Genomic DNA, 13,133 nt, shown 5'->3' with positions numbered 1-13,133 from the left:
CAATTTAAACACTGAACAATTCAACTTCAAAAATACTTCTTGCCTTCAATAAAGGGAGCCCTAAAAATACAAAGTCCTGAAAACAAAGTATTTAAAATAACAGAATATGACACACAATTTAAAAGTCAGCTTCATTTTTAGTGGAAAGTAACTTTTCAGTGCAATGTTTTATAAGAGGCTAAAACGGTTCCTTCCTGGAGGGAAAACAGGGACTCTTACAAAAATATTTCTAATTAAAAAGTAGAATATGAGTAGAATCCTTTCATAAATTGTTTTTCATTTTAAAAGAAATGTTACCTCAATAACAGACAGGTTCCAAAGTATAAAGATTTATAATATCAAATATAAAATGAATAGAAAAAATTTTAAATATTTGATGTTTCCACTGTCACACATATTTCAAGTCTAAATGCCAGTGAACCATATAAAGGTGATTCAAGTTAAAAAAAAAAAAAAAAGCAGTCAGAATTTCAAATACTTGTAAAATGGAACTGAATAACATCTATCTACCTATATATATCATGAGACATAGAGCTTATTCAAATGAATAATCAGTTATCAAACAACTAGACACTTCAAAACTTTGAGGAAAAATCTTTAATGATCTGCTAAAAATTAAACCTTTAAAGTAGAATTAAATGCATACCCATTAAATCCAGTGACAATTTTCAGTATTCTTTCCTTCATTTCATCAAAGGGAATATATTCAACATTAGGGTTGGGAGGACCTCTTGGTTCAGGAGCTGAAGTTCTGAAATCATCCATCACCTTCTCCAGTTTGAAAATAAAATAGCCTTTAAATTGGGACCACTGTATCCTATAAGTAAAAAATTAAAAAATATATATATATAACACCATGTAGAGTCACAATTCTTGAACAAAAGTACAAATACAGAATACATCACAACACTAACAAAATTAAGATCAGGAAAAGTAGTTGTGAGAATGACTTTGTTCAGCAGCCTGCACCACGCCTGATCAATCTAACTCACAAGCTCCTACATGCTTCCATCCAATTCTCCCAAACTCCTGATCCAAACAAAACCTAAATCAGATTAAAATCTTGAAAATTAACTACTGGTATTTCTAGTTGAAAGCTTATTGTCTAAGTCCCACTTTACACATTTTAAAAACATTACTCTGCCTCCATCTCTTACAACAAACCAGGGAGGTGTTACTGTCCCCACTTAAAGTAAGTTATTAGAAACTGGCCCAACCTTACATTTACAATTTTAAGTGGACAAATCAGAATGACTCCCATACCCTAAGCTCTTACCATCCAAGGTATAAATAATGCTTATGTGTGTGTGCTTGTTGCTCAGTTGTGTCCAACTCTGTGACCCCATGGACTGCAGCCTGTCAGGATCTTCCATCCATAGGATTATCCAGACAAGAATACTGGTGTGGGTTGCCAGTTCTTCCTCGAAGGGATCTTTCCGACTCAGGGATTGAACCCACATTTCACTGAGTTACCTGGAAAGCCCCCTATAATGCTTATATAGACTAGTAAATTTTCTTGTCTTGTTATCTGTTAAATAGTAAAATAAACTTCAATTTCTCCTAGTTCTTTTGCTTTCAACTGAAATTTTTACTATTTTATCATTTAAGAGGCATATACCGCACATTCTATACAAGAAATACCTTGCAAAGTAAAAAGTTCATTAGTATCTGTATATAACTTTCATATCTGTTCATGAAAATATCAACATCCTTTTATTCCTGTCCCCTCACATTTTACCACTAACGTAAGGAAATTTACTGACGAAATCTGTCTGAATAACCTAAATTCTAAGAGATACAAGGGTCAAGAAGGCCAAGGATTCCTCCAAACACTGTAACCATTAATGGCAGCAGATAGATCTCATACACAGGAGACTACTTAAGCAAGCTAAGACTGCTAGTTTGCAATCACTCTTCCACCCGGTTCAGCAACCCTACAAACTAAGCCAGCAGCTCTCAAAGTCTGGCCCCAAGAGGTCAAAGCTATTTTCATAAGAGTAGAGTTGACTTTTTCACTGAATTGACATTTGCAATGACAGTAGGTGCAAAAGCAGCAGGGGGTAAAATGGCTGACACTTCAGCACAAATTAAAGCAGCAGTACCAAGCTCTGGTAGTAGTAGTTACCTTCTTTATCAACACAAAATCACAATTAAGAAAAATAATAAACTATTTTACTGAAAAGTTCAACAAAGCAAATTTACTAACTTATTTAAATCTCAATCTTAATCTTTGAGCACACATACGTCTTTTTAACATCCAGTGGCACTAGAACCCGCCTGGCAATGCAAGAGACAGAGAGATGCAGGTTTGATCCCTCGGTCAGCAAGTTTCCCTGGAGGGCATGGCAACCCACTGCTGTATTCTTGCCCAAAGAATCTCATGGACAAAGGAGCCTGGTAGGCTGCAGTCCATGGGGTCACACAACTGAGCGACTTCACTTTCACTTTTCACTTTCATGCATTGGAGAAGGAAATGGCAACCCACTCCAGTGTTCTTGCCTGGAGAATCCCAGGGACGGGGGAGCCTGGTGGGCTGCCGTCTATGGGGTCGCACAGAGTCAGACACGACTGAAGTGACTTAGCAGCAGCAGCAGGAGCAAAATACTGTAGATATCTCAAGTAGCAAAAAGTTAAATACTGGTGCCAGGTGAGTGAGCTATTTTACATAGAAAGCCTTTTTTACTTGAAAGGAATGTCAAACAAATAATGCTTATTCAAGACCAAAAGAAACCAGTAGACATGTTCTCAAAAAAAAATCAAGAAAATCAACTGAAATAGTCGTGACCATTGATAAAATTTCAACTTCAAAATAAAAAATTTAAAGTCTAGAAAATGTGAGCTTCACTGTGGGCTTGAAAGGTTCCTGATACATTCCCAAGACATTTCAAAACCTACCACTGTTGATGTGAAAGATATTGTAACACCCTCCCACATAAGTACAGGCAACAAAAGAAATAAACTGAACTGCATTAAAATAAAAAAAAACTTGTGTATCAAAGGACACTATCGGCAAACAGTGAAGAGTCAACCCACAGAATGGGAGAAACTATATGCAAATCATCTTTCTGATAAGGTGTTAATATCCAGGACATCACAATAAAACAGAACTCCACATCAATTAGATGGCTATCCAACAAAAACCAAAACAAAACAAACCGACACTCCCCCCCCAACACACAGCAGAGAGAAACGCTGCCTGGCCAGTATGTAGGGAAACTGAAAACCTTGCGATACTGCCTGTAGGAATGCAGAACAGCGGAGTCACTGTGCCAAAGATGCTTCAAAAGAACCAAACAGTTACTATATGACCCAGCAAATCCATTTTCAAAAGATATAAAGAGATGCAAAAGATCCAAAAACAGAAAGTCAGATGAAACTCACTCACACCAATGTTGGAAACTACTCAAATGTATCTCAACAGATGAAGAGATAAACACAACGTGCACACACACACACACATACACTAGGATACAGCCTTAAAGAGGAAGAGAAACTTTCACATACGAAAACGATGATTAATCCTGAACAAATCTCACTAAGCAAAATAAGTCAGACATAAAAGAAGTGTTCTGATTTCACTTTTATGAGGTATCTAGAATAGTCAAAGAGATTGCAGAAAGCCATATGCCAAGGCCTTGCAGAAGGGCTGTTACTGTTTAAGACACGTTACTGTTTAAGGGGTACAGTTTCAGGAGATAGACTGCCAATAAGGGCATGAAAAGATGTGCATTAAGGAAATGCACATCAAAACCACAAGATACCACTCCACACCCACAGAAATTGTTATATTAAAAAAGATGTGTTCAATAACAAGTGTTGGGGAGGATGTAGGACAGGTGGAAAGCTACACACTGCTGACGGGAATGTAAAATGGTATACAGCCATTTTGCAAAATAGCTTGGCTGGGCAGTTACTCAACAAGTTAAAAAAGAGCTGATGTGTGACTTCACAACTTCCTGTTAAATGGGTGGATTATATGGTAGGGAAATTTTATTCACTACTAGTGTTTTTACTAGGCAATGCCAAAGAATGCTCAAACCACTGCACAACTACACTCATTTCACACGCTAGCAAAGTAATGCTCAAAATTCTCCAGGCCAGGCTTCAGCAATACGTGAACCGTGAAATTCCAGATGTTCAAGCTGGTTTCATAAAAGGGAGAGGAACCAGAGACCAAACTGCTAACATCTGCTGGATCATGGAAAAAGCAAGAGAGTTCCAGAAAAACATCTATTTCTGCGTTACTGACTATGCCAATGTCTTTGACTGTGTGGATCACAATAAACTGGAAAATTCTGGAAGAGATGGGAATATCAGACCACCTGATGTGCCTCTTGAGAAATCTGTATGCAGGTCAAGAAGCAACAGTTAGAACTGGAAATGGAACAACAGATTGGTTCCAAATAGGAAAAGGAGTACGTCAAGGCTGTATATCATCACCCTACTTATTTAACTTATATGCAGAGTACATCATGAGAAACGCTGGGCTGGAGGAAGCACAAGCTGGAATCAAGATTGCCGGGAGAAATATCAATAACCTCAGATATGCAAATGACACCACCCTTATGGCAGAAAGTGAAGAGGAACTAAAGAGCCTCTTGATGAAATTGAAAGATGAGAGTGAAAAAGTTGGCTTAAAACTCAACATTCAAAAAATTAAGATCATGGCATCAGGTCCCATCACTTCATGGCAAACAGATGGGCAAACAGTGTAAACAGTGGCAGGCTTTATTTTGGGGGGCTCCAAAATCATTGCAGATGGTGACTTCAGCTGTGAAATTAAGACATTTACTCCTTGGCAGGAAAGTTATGACCAACCTAGACAGCATATTAAAAAGCAGAGACATTACTTTGTCAGCAAAGGTCCACCTAGTCAAAGCTATAGTTTTTCCAGTGGTCATGTATAGATGTTAGAGTTGGACTATAAAGCAAGCTGAGAGCCAAAGAATTGATGCTTTTGAACTGTGGTGTTGGAGAAGACCCTTCAGAGTCTCTTGGACTGCAAGGAGATCCAACCAGTCCATCCTAAAGGAAATCAGTCCTGAATATTCATCGGAAGGACTGATGCTGAAGCTGGAACTCCAATACTTTGGCCACCTGATGTGAAGAACTGACTCACTAATAAAGACCCTGATGCTGGGAAAGACTGAAGGTAGGAGAAGGGGACGACAGAGGGTGAGATGATTGGATAGCCATCACTGACTCTATGAACATGACTTTGGGTAAACTCTGGGAGTTGGTGATGGACAGGGAGGCCTGGCGTGCTGCAGTTCATGGGGTCTCAAAGAGTCGGACATGACTGAGTGACTGAACTGAACCGTTTTAAAATTTGATCAGGGTGATTATTTAAAGCTATATGCATGATTAAGTTTTCCCTCCTTTCCCTAGATTTTTTGGGGGAAGGGGAATTTGAGGTTTAACAGGCAGATGCAGCACATTTTAATTTCTGACATGACTAATATTAACTTTTCTGAGTACTATCCAATGGCCAATGGTTACTAAAATTTATCTTTAAATTTCACTAGATTCCCTATACATACTAGGGGAGGTTACTGAAATAAGAGTCGTATACTCTTCATTTCTTAAGAATTCTTTTAACGATTTTAATAATCATTCCCTAAGTCATAACCTGTTTCATGAATTAGAATTTCCATGTACATTTGAAAAAAAACACAAAACGCATCTTCCCATTAATTGCTTTAAAGTCCACCTATGACATCTAAACAACAACACATTAATGGAAAGAGCAAGAAAAAAAATGATGGGAGACCAGGTAAAGCAAACTATGGGGAGCTTCAACGACTCTAGGTCACTAGAGTAGACAGTAACTAAGTTCCATAAAATGAAATGAATTACTGAATTTGTATTTTAAGTTTCACATGTAACAAGCAGAGTTACTCTATACATCATCTCCAACTGATACAACTCAAATTATCCATATATAATTGGAAAAAAAAGCTTCTATAAAATGTGAAAGGTGCAACACAACCGATAAAAACAAAAGCAGAAAATGCTTCCCTGAAAATTATGTAATTTGAGCACAAAAACAAGCCATGAGTAAGTCAACTAAAAATTTGGCAACAAAAATAATTTTCTTATGAATGTACTCATAGAACGAGAAACTAGAAAAGAAAAACCAAAAAAAAAAAAAAAATTTAGTTTTCAAGTGAAAATAAAATTATTCTAAACAGATGGCTCATGAAACACAAACACGTTTTCAACTTTAGAAATCAACTCCTCCACATAAAAATTTCCTCCGAAAATACATACTCAGAATTTTAATCTACTTTGCTCAAATTAACTCAAGAATCTACTGAAATACATTACCCATTAAGTTCACCTCCCTCTGCTTCCTTTGTTCTCTTTCCCCTTCATTTCTCCCTTTATGCAGCTGCTCCTCTATGAAGGAAAACACCTCATACCACTGAAACATGTATTCTCCTGCCAAACACTGCACTCTTCTTTTTCCTCTATAGGAACTTGTAAGTACTAGAACAAATATGTTTCCCTCACAGTTTTCAGGTTAATGCTATTTTTCAGAGCCCAAGGGTAGAAAATCCGTCTCTTTATTTCCCAGATAATTCTGGAACATTTTAGTGGCCAGTAGCTACATCTTAATTTGTTGCCTCTTACAGTTCCAAATTCTATTAACATTACTCAGCTCACTGCTTTCCATGCAAAATCTGTGTGGGAAGCTAACACAACAGAGCACAGGAGAGCCTGACACTATCTCCAAGGGAAAGCAGATGCTGTACAATTTGTAAACAAAGGGAAATATGGAAAAAATGAATGAACTAAAACAAACAAATTAATGAGACTTATCACTGACCCAAGATGACGGGGCTTTGAATTGGGAGACTTAAAAGTGTCGTAAGAATTCAGCTGTAACAATCTGACTGGAGCAAACAAAGACAAGTCAATTGAATCTGAATTTCATCAGCAGACAAAGTGTGGTAAGAATTTAATCATAACTATCTGACAAATACAAGTAAATTTAATCCGAATACTGAATTACATGAGTGGAAGATGGGCAAAGGTAACGTAATTGCTTACACAAAATCCTGACATTTTTAAGAACTTTAAAATATAAATTACCAAGTCAGAAATCTCTACATGGAACCCCAATCAAGAGAACATTCCTTTTGTATAATTATACTTTTATAATATATTTATCAATTAATTGAGTAAACATTAAAAATGTCAGTGGAACAGAGAGCCCAGAAATAGACCCAAACATAAATGGAAACTTAGCATATGGCAAAGGACAGATTTTTCAGTTAACAGTCTGAGAAATGACAGACCTACTACAAAACTGTACCAGAGATTAAAAATTAAAAAGATGTCTGTCCCACCCCCTTCTGGTTATATACATAGAATACGTGCATGTACATTTTCAGCCATGTCTTGACGCTTTGCGACCCTATGGACTGTAGCCCACCAGACCCCTCTGTCCATGGGATTCCTGCTACACAGGAAAACTGAAGTGGGAGGCCATGTCCTCCTCCAGGGTATCTTCCCGACCCAGGGACTGAACCCATGTCTCCTGCACTGGCAGGTGGATACCACTGAGCCACGTGGGAAGCCCCATTTAGACAAGGAATAGTCATGGGGGAAAAATCTACAAAACAAAATGAAAATCTGCCATAATGTGCCCAGTAATCATTACTACAGTACATTTTTAGTAGTACACATATTTTAGTAGAAAATATATTTTCTCTAATATATTTTTTTAAATCTAAGTTGGGCATCCTAAATTAGTATTCCTTTGATCCCCCACCTCATTCATAGTGGTATAGTCACCACGCAAGCTGTCTCTGAAAGTAAGATTTTTTAATATGTACCATATTTGACAGTACCATTATTTAATAACCACCTTAAAGAAAAAATTTTAGGTCTGCTTCCAGCTCATTACAATTAAAAGTAATTGTGTTTTAATATCCCAATAATAAACTCTGTATGGCATCTGTTTATTACCTTAGGGTAGATTCCTGTAAGTGGAATCAATGAATCAAAAGTATGAAATACAAAGAACTTTGATATTTTCAAAGGCCCCTCAGAAATGTTGTACCACTTTACAGTGATACCAGTATAGGAACACTTATTTCATTCCAATACACACTTTCAGAACTCATATATTTAATAGTAGAAACACACTATACTTTGCCTTTCATTCACTGCCAGTGAAGCAGTATGTTTACTGGCCACAAGACCTTTCTTTTGGGTTTGAATAGGTCCTTTCCAATCCCTTATCCTGTAGTTCCTCAGTCTTGGTGCCACTGACATTGTAAGCCTGGTAATTCTTTGTCAAAGGGGGATGTCCTGTGAACTGTAGAATGGTGAACAGCATCCTTGATCTCTACCCACAAGAAGTCAGGAGCACCCAACCTTAAAATGACCCCCAAATTGTGACAGCAATAAGTATCTATAAACATTGCCAAGTGCTTCCTGGGAGACAAAAAGTATCTCCAGTTAAAAATCACTACCTACTCCACCCCTTTAAAATTGCCTTTTTCTTATTCTCATGGTATTAATAGAAAAAGTAAAATTACTATGTGTAATAACACAAGTATAAAAAAAACAGAAGTATAAAAGTAACATAACTTTTGTATTTCATTTTTTACCAAATGGTTCAAATATAAAACTTGCTGTTTTCATATAAATGTTAAAGTGACTCTAAAATATTTATGTTTTCTATTTTAAAATTATCTTTGAAACGCTATACATTTCCTTGCTCAGAAACTCGTATCTGCAGATGGAATGGTACCTGCTCCAAAGTACCATGTCAAACAACATTATGACACAAATTCTGAAGGTAAAGTTACTTGCCACCAAAAGTGAAGCTTTCAAATTAAGAGTGTTAAAATAACGAATGCTAACTGTACACACAAAGGACCCAATCAGATGGAAAAGAAAGCTTCAACAGCTAACACTAACGTTTAGATAATACCTCAGCGTAAACTTGGGTTTCTTCTTTGGCCACTTGTATATTCATAACAATTCCACCATGTCTAAAGATTCAAGTTACTTTCCTCCACTCACCCATTTCTCCCTACCAATTAAAACAAAAAGTTCAAGAAATAGTCTATCTTGGTTAGCTTGATTTATGCTTAACTCTTAGCTAACTGTTGATTCTTTTTTGAAAAAATTTCTCAAATTAATAAATCAACATGGACCGTCCCTTCCACATAGACAGCTGAACTAAACAAATATGAACCAAAGACAGATCTCCTCTAACAGGATCATTCAAGCTAAAGACAGCCAATTTGGAACTCAGGGGTACTAGGTTTTTAAAAGAGCTGCACTAGTTCAATGGCTGGTGGATCTATTCTCCTTGCTACTAGACAGTCACACTACTTGCAACATTCATCACTTCCTCCATAATCCACTGATATCAAAGCCAATGTGCCATCAAGAGAGATGAGTCCATTCTTTCACCGCATTTCCCAGAGCACAGGCAGGCCTGAGCCCTTTTTTTATTTTACCAACTGACAATGTAACATCAAGTTCAAAAGCAGTAGAAACAATGAAAGACAATGATCCTTAAAACAGTAAGAAAAACAAGATTTACAGATAATAAACAAATAGAAATAAGACAGCATAAACTATCAGATGTAAAGAGTTTAATGACGGTATAACAGAACCAACAAAAAGGAGTTGAAATATAGGTTTAGAGCCATCAAGAAAAGACTTCAGGACAAAGTGGGACTTTAAGGTGAACCCTGAAACCATGAGTAAAGTATGGATAAAGGAACTGGAAAAGTTTAGGACTTAAAGACAGAAGGAACTTAATACAGACAAATGAATGTTTCAGTCTCAGCACCAGATATTTTAGGCTTGAGAGTTCTGCACTGTGGTAGGCTGTCCTGCCCATTGTAGGATGTTCGGCAACATTTGCAACCCATACACCTTGATGCCAGTAATCCTCAGCACAAATGGTGACAACCAAACCTGTCTCTAGAAATTGCCAAATGAACCCTGGGGTGGGGGGTAGGGGAGACAGGAGGTTTGGTGCCAGCTGAAAACCACTGCAATACACAATCCCGTCTGTTGAGAATTATACTGGTTCCTCCTAAAAAACAGTAAGGTCAAGAAAATCAGAGGTGCAACTCAAATTTCTCAAAAAATCTAAAGAATAAAATGGCATGAACATGTGTCCAAACATTTTAAGAGACAGAGGAGAAATTCTAAAATATACACGATTCATTAAAAAGAACTCATTAGCATTAATATCTATCTTATGAATCACTTCTAATCATACAGGAAAATGTGCTATGGAGATGTGATCTAGAATATTTTTCCTCAAGTTCATTGAGAAAGCTGAGGAAAAAACAACAACAGGAAAAAGCCCTTCTACCTCGAACCAGAGATCAACTGATGCAGTGCAAAGCAAAGGAAGAAATATTCAGCTTTTTTAAGGAGACTGAATGAACATACATAAATGGCTTTTTAATTTGTTACTGAAAAATAAAATGAGCGGGCATGGCAGTGGTGGCAGATTACTGTACACTTGAGTACACACATTTCACCTTCGAGAATCCTTTTAGAATTTGAAAGTGAAGCTCAAAGTGTCCTAACAGTGTTTGTAACACTGGCTTTTTAGTGTGGTATGTGTCTATCTTGTGCTATTCCGTTTACAGATGGAATTAGCCATAAGCATACAGAAAAGTAAAGGAAAAACATAGCATTCACTAATACAATGTATGTAACAAACTTTGGGCTAACCAAATTTCAGTACACTTATACTAAAGAAATTGGGCAATGGAAGTCAGAAGTAGGTATGAACAGAGTAAGAGGGAGCAGGTAAAAGAAACTAAATCCTGTTATTATTATGAAATCAGTAATTACTCTAAAAATTTAAAGAAAAAAGTAACCATCTAAAACTGTAACAGAAACAGGTAGGTCATCGCTCCTCCTCCTAAAAAAGCAATGGTTTTAAAGTGGTTACCTCTATGGAATAGGAAACAAAGGAAAAGCTGCTAAGTCGCTTCAGTCGTGTCTGACTCTGTGATCCCACAGACGGCAGCCCACCAGGCTCCACCATCCCTGGGCTTCTCCAGGCAAGAACACTGGAGTGGGTTGCCATTTCCTTCTCCAATGCATGAAAGTGAAAAGTGAAAGGGAAGTCGCTCAGTCATGTCTGACTCTTAGCGACCCCATGGACTGCAGCCTACCAGGCTCCTCCATCCATGGGATTTTCCAGGCAAGAGTACTGGAGTGGGGTGCCATTGCCTTTTTCCTTTACCTCTATGGAATAGGAAATAAAGGAAAAGCACATAGAAGATTTTTTTGTTCCCTTTGTTGTACTAAATAAACTCCCTAAATCTTGTGCATGTAAAACTTCGCTGAAAGTAAAAACAACAGGGTTAAAAAAAAAATTTTTTTTTAAGTGCTAGTGCTGGAGTCTGAAAGCTTCAGTTCAGTTCAGTCACTCAGTCGTGTTCGACTCTTTGCGACCCCATGAATCGCAGCACACCAGGCCTCCCTGTCCATCACCAACTCCCGGAGTTCACTCAGACTCACGTCCATCGAGTCAGTGATGCCATCCAGCCATCTCATCCTCTGTCGTCCCCTTCTCCTCCTGCCCTCAATCCCTCTCAGCATCAGAGTCTTTTCCAATGAGTCAACTCTTCACATGAGGTGGCCAAAGTACTGGAGTTTCAGCTTTAGCATCCTTCCTTCCAAAGAAATCCCAGGGCTGATCTCCTTTAGAATGGACTGGTTGGATCTCTTTGCAGTCCAAGGAACTCTCAAGAGTCTTCTCCAACACCACAGTTCAAAAGCATCAATTCTTCGGCGCTCAGCCTTCTTCACAGTCCAACTCTCACATCCATACATGACCACTGGAAAAACCATAGCCTTGACTAGACAGACCTTAGTTGGCAAAGTAAGCTTAGCTGGGTTCAAATTTTAGTTCAGCTACTTTTTCATTTGTGCGACACAGGAGCAGTAACTCTAGCCTCCTTTTGTTTCCTGTATCTGAAACGGAGATAAGTTATTCACTTCACAGAACTGCTGTAAGCACTGCATTAATGTAAGGAGAGGGCTTATTTTAGCAAAGTGGTTGACTCCTACTGAGCACTCAACGGCTATTCATCCTCAAGAAACTGGATGTGGAGAACATCTGAGCAATACTGTAGAAATATGGAGAGGGCTTTCCAGGTATAAGACAGGATTGAGGCAACAAGAAAGGCGTCTGTTAGATCCTAAGAGAGTTGGGCTGATCTTATGTACTCTCACACAACAGATATTTAATAGAGGCAATCTCTCCAGCCTAAGAGCACTCCTAGAGGCTCTTTAACCATTTCCTTCTATTACAGAAAGGAGAAAATTTACACAATATTCCTTCTTTACCCATTCACAAAATTATTTCCTTTTAGAAAATGAATAAATACAGGGAAAAAAAAAAACTACACATCACCCAGCTTCATTTTTAATAGTTCTGGATGAACTAGAAGATATTTAAATATATTGCACTTACTGTAGAAATTCTGACTCTACAAGACCTCCAATTCATTGATCTAACCACCTTTTTACTGTCCCTCACCACTTTATCAGATTAAATAATAATTAATCATTAAGCAATAGCCACCTGCCCCCAGCATACAGTTGATTCTCTAGCCCCTCTCTGGCTTCACTGTACTCACAAAATCAACTTTAAAAAATGCAAAGCCCACTAAATCTGTGCCTATGCAGCAGCACACATGGGCACTAACACAAAGTAAAAGAAAAATGCCATCACCATACTAGCTTATTTCAAGTACAATATTAATGCTATCAGATTAGTATTTTATTTTCCTAGTTTATTCACTCCCAGACACTTCCAGGTAACTATTTCGTATCTCCTCTAGTGGGTCAGACGGGAAAGAATGCGCCTGCAGTGAGGGAGACTAGGGTTTGATCCCTGTGTTAGGAAGATCCCCTGGAGAAGAGAATGGCAATCCAGTCCAGAATTCTTGTCTGGAGAATTCCAAGGACAGAGGAGCCTGGCGGACTACAGTCCATGGGATTGCAAAGAGTCATACAGCACTGGGCGACTACACTTGCACTTTCTTTTCTCTCCTCAAACCCCCACTGAGTTCCCTCTCACTCTCAAACTTAACCCCCTTGAATTTCCTGAGTCCACCACATTCATC

At 38.0% G+C, this 13,133-nt stretch overlaps 1 protein-coding gene across 1 annotated transcript in view; it reads right to left on the bottom strand.

Moving 5' to 3' along the window:
- PPP4R2 (protein phosphatase 4 regulatory subunit 2) overlaps positions 1–13,133 on the bottom strand; it is a 53,348-nt gene that overhangs the window by 15,112 nt on the left and 25,103 nt on the right. Inside the window, exon 3 of the mRNA XM_040246380.1 lies at positions 647–817. Within this exon, the coding sequence (XP_040102314.1) occupies positions 647–817 (171 nt within the window). The remainder of the gene's footprint in view (positions 1–646; positions 818–13,133) is intronic.

The sequence above is a fragment of the Oryx dammah genome, unplaced genomic scaffold (genome assembly GCF_014754425.2).
Source record: "Oryx dammah isolate SB20612 unplaced genomic scaffold, SCBI_Odam_1.1 HiC_scaffold_9, whole genome shotgun sequence".
NCBI classification, from domain to species: Eukaryota; Metazoa; Chordata; class Mammalia; order Artiodactyla; family Bovidae; genus Oryx; species Oryx dammah.
The sequence above is the reverse complement of the archived record's forward strand: the minus strand, read 5'-3'. Positions and strand labels throughout refer to the sequence as shown.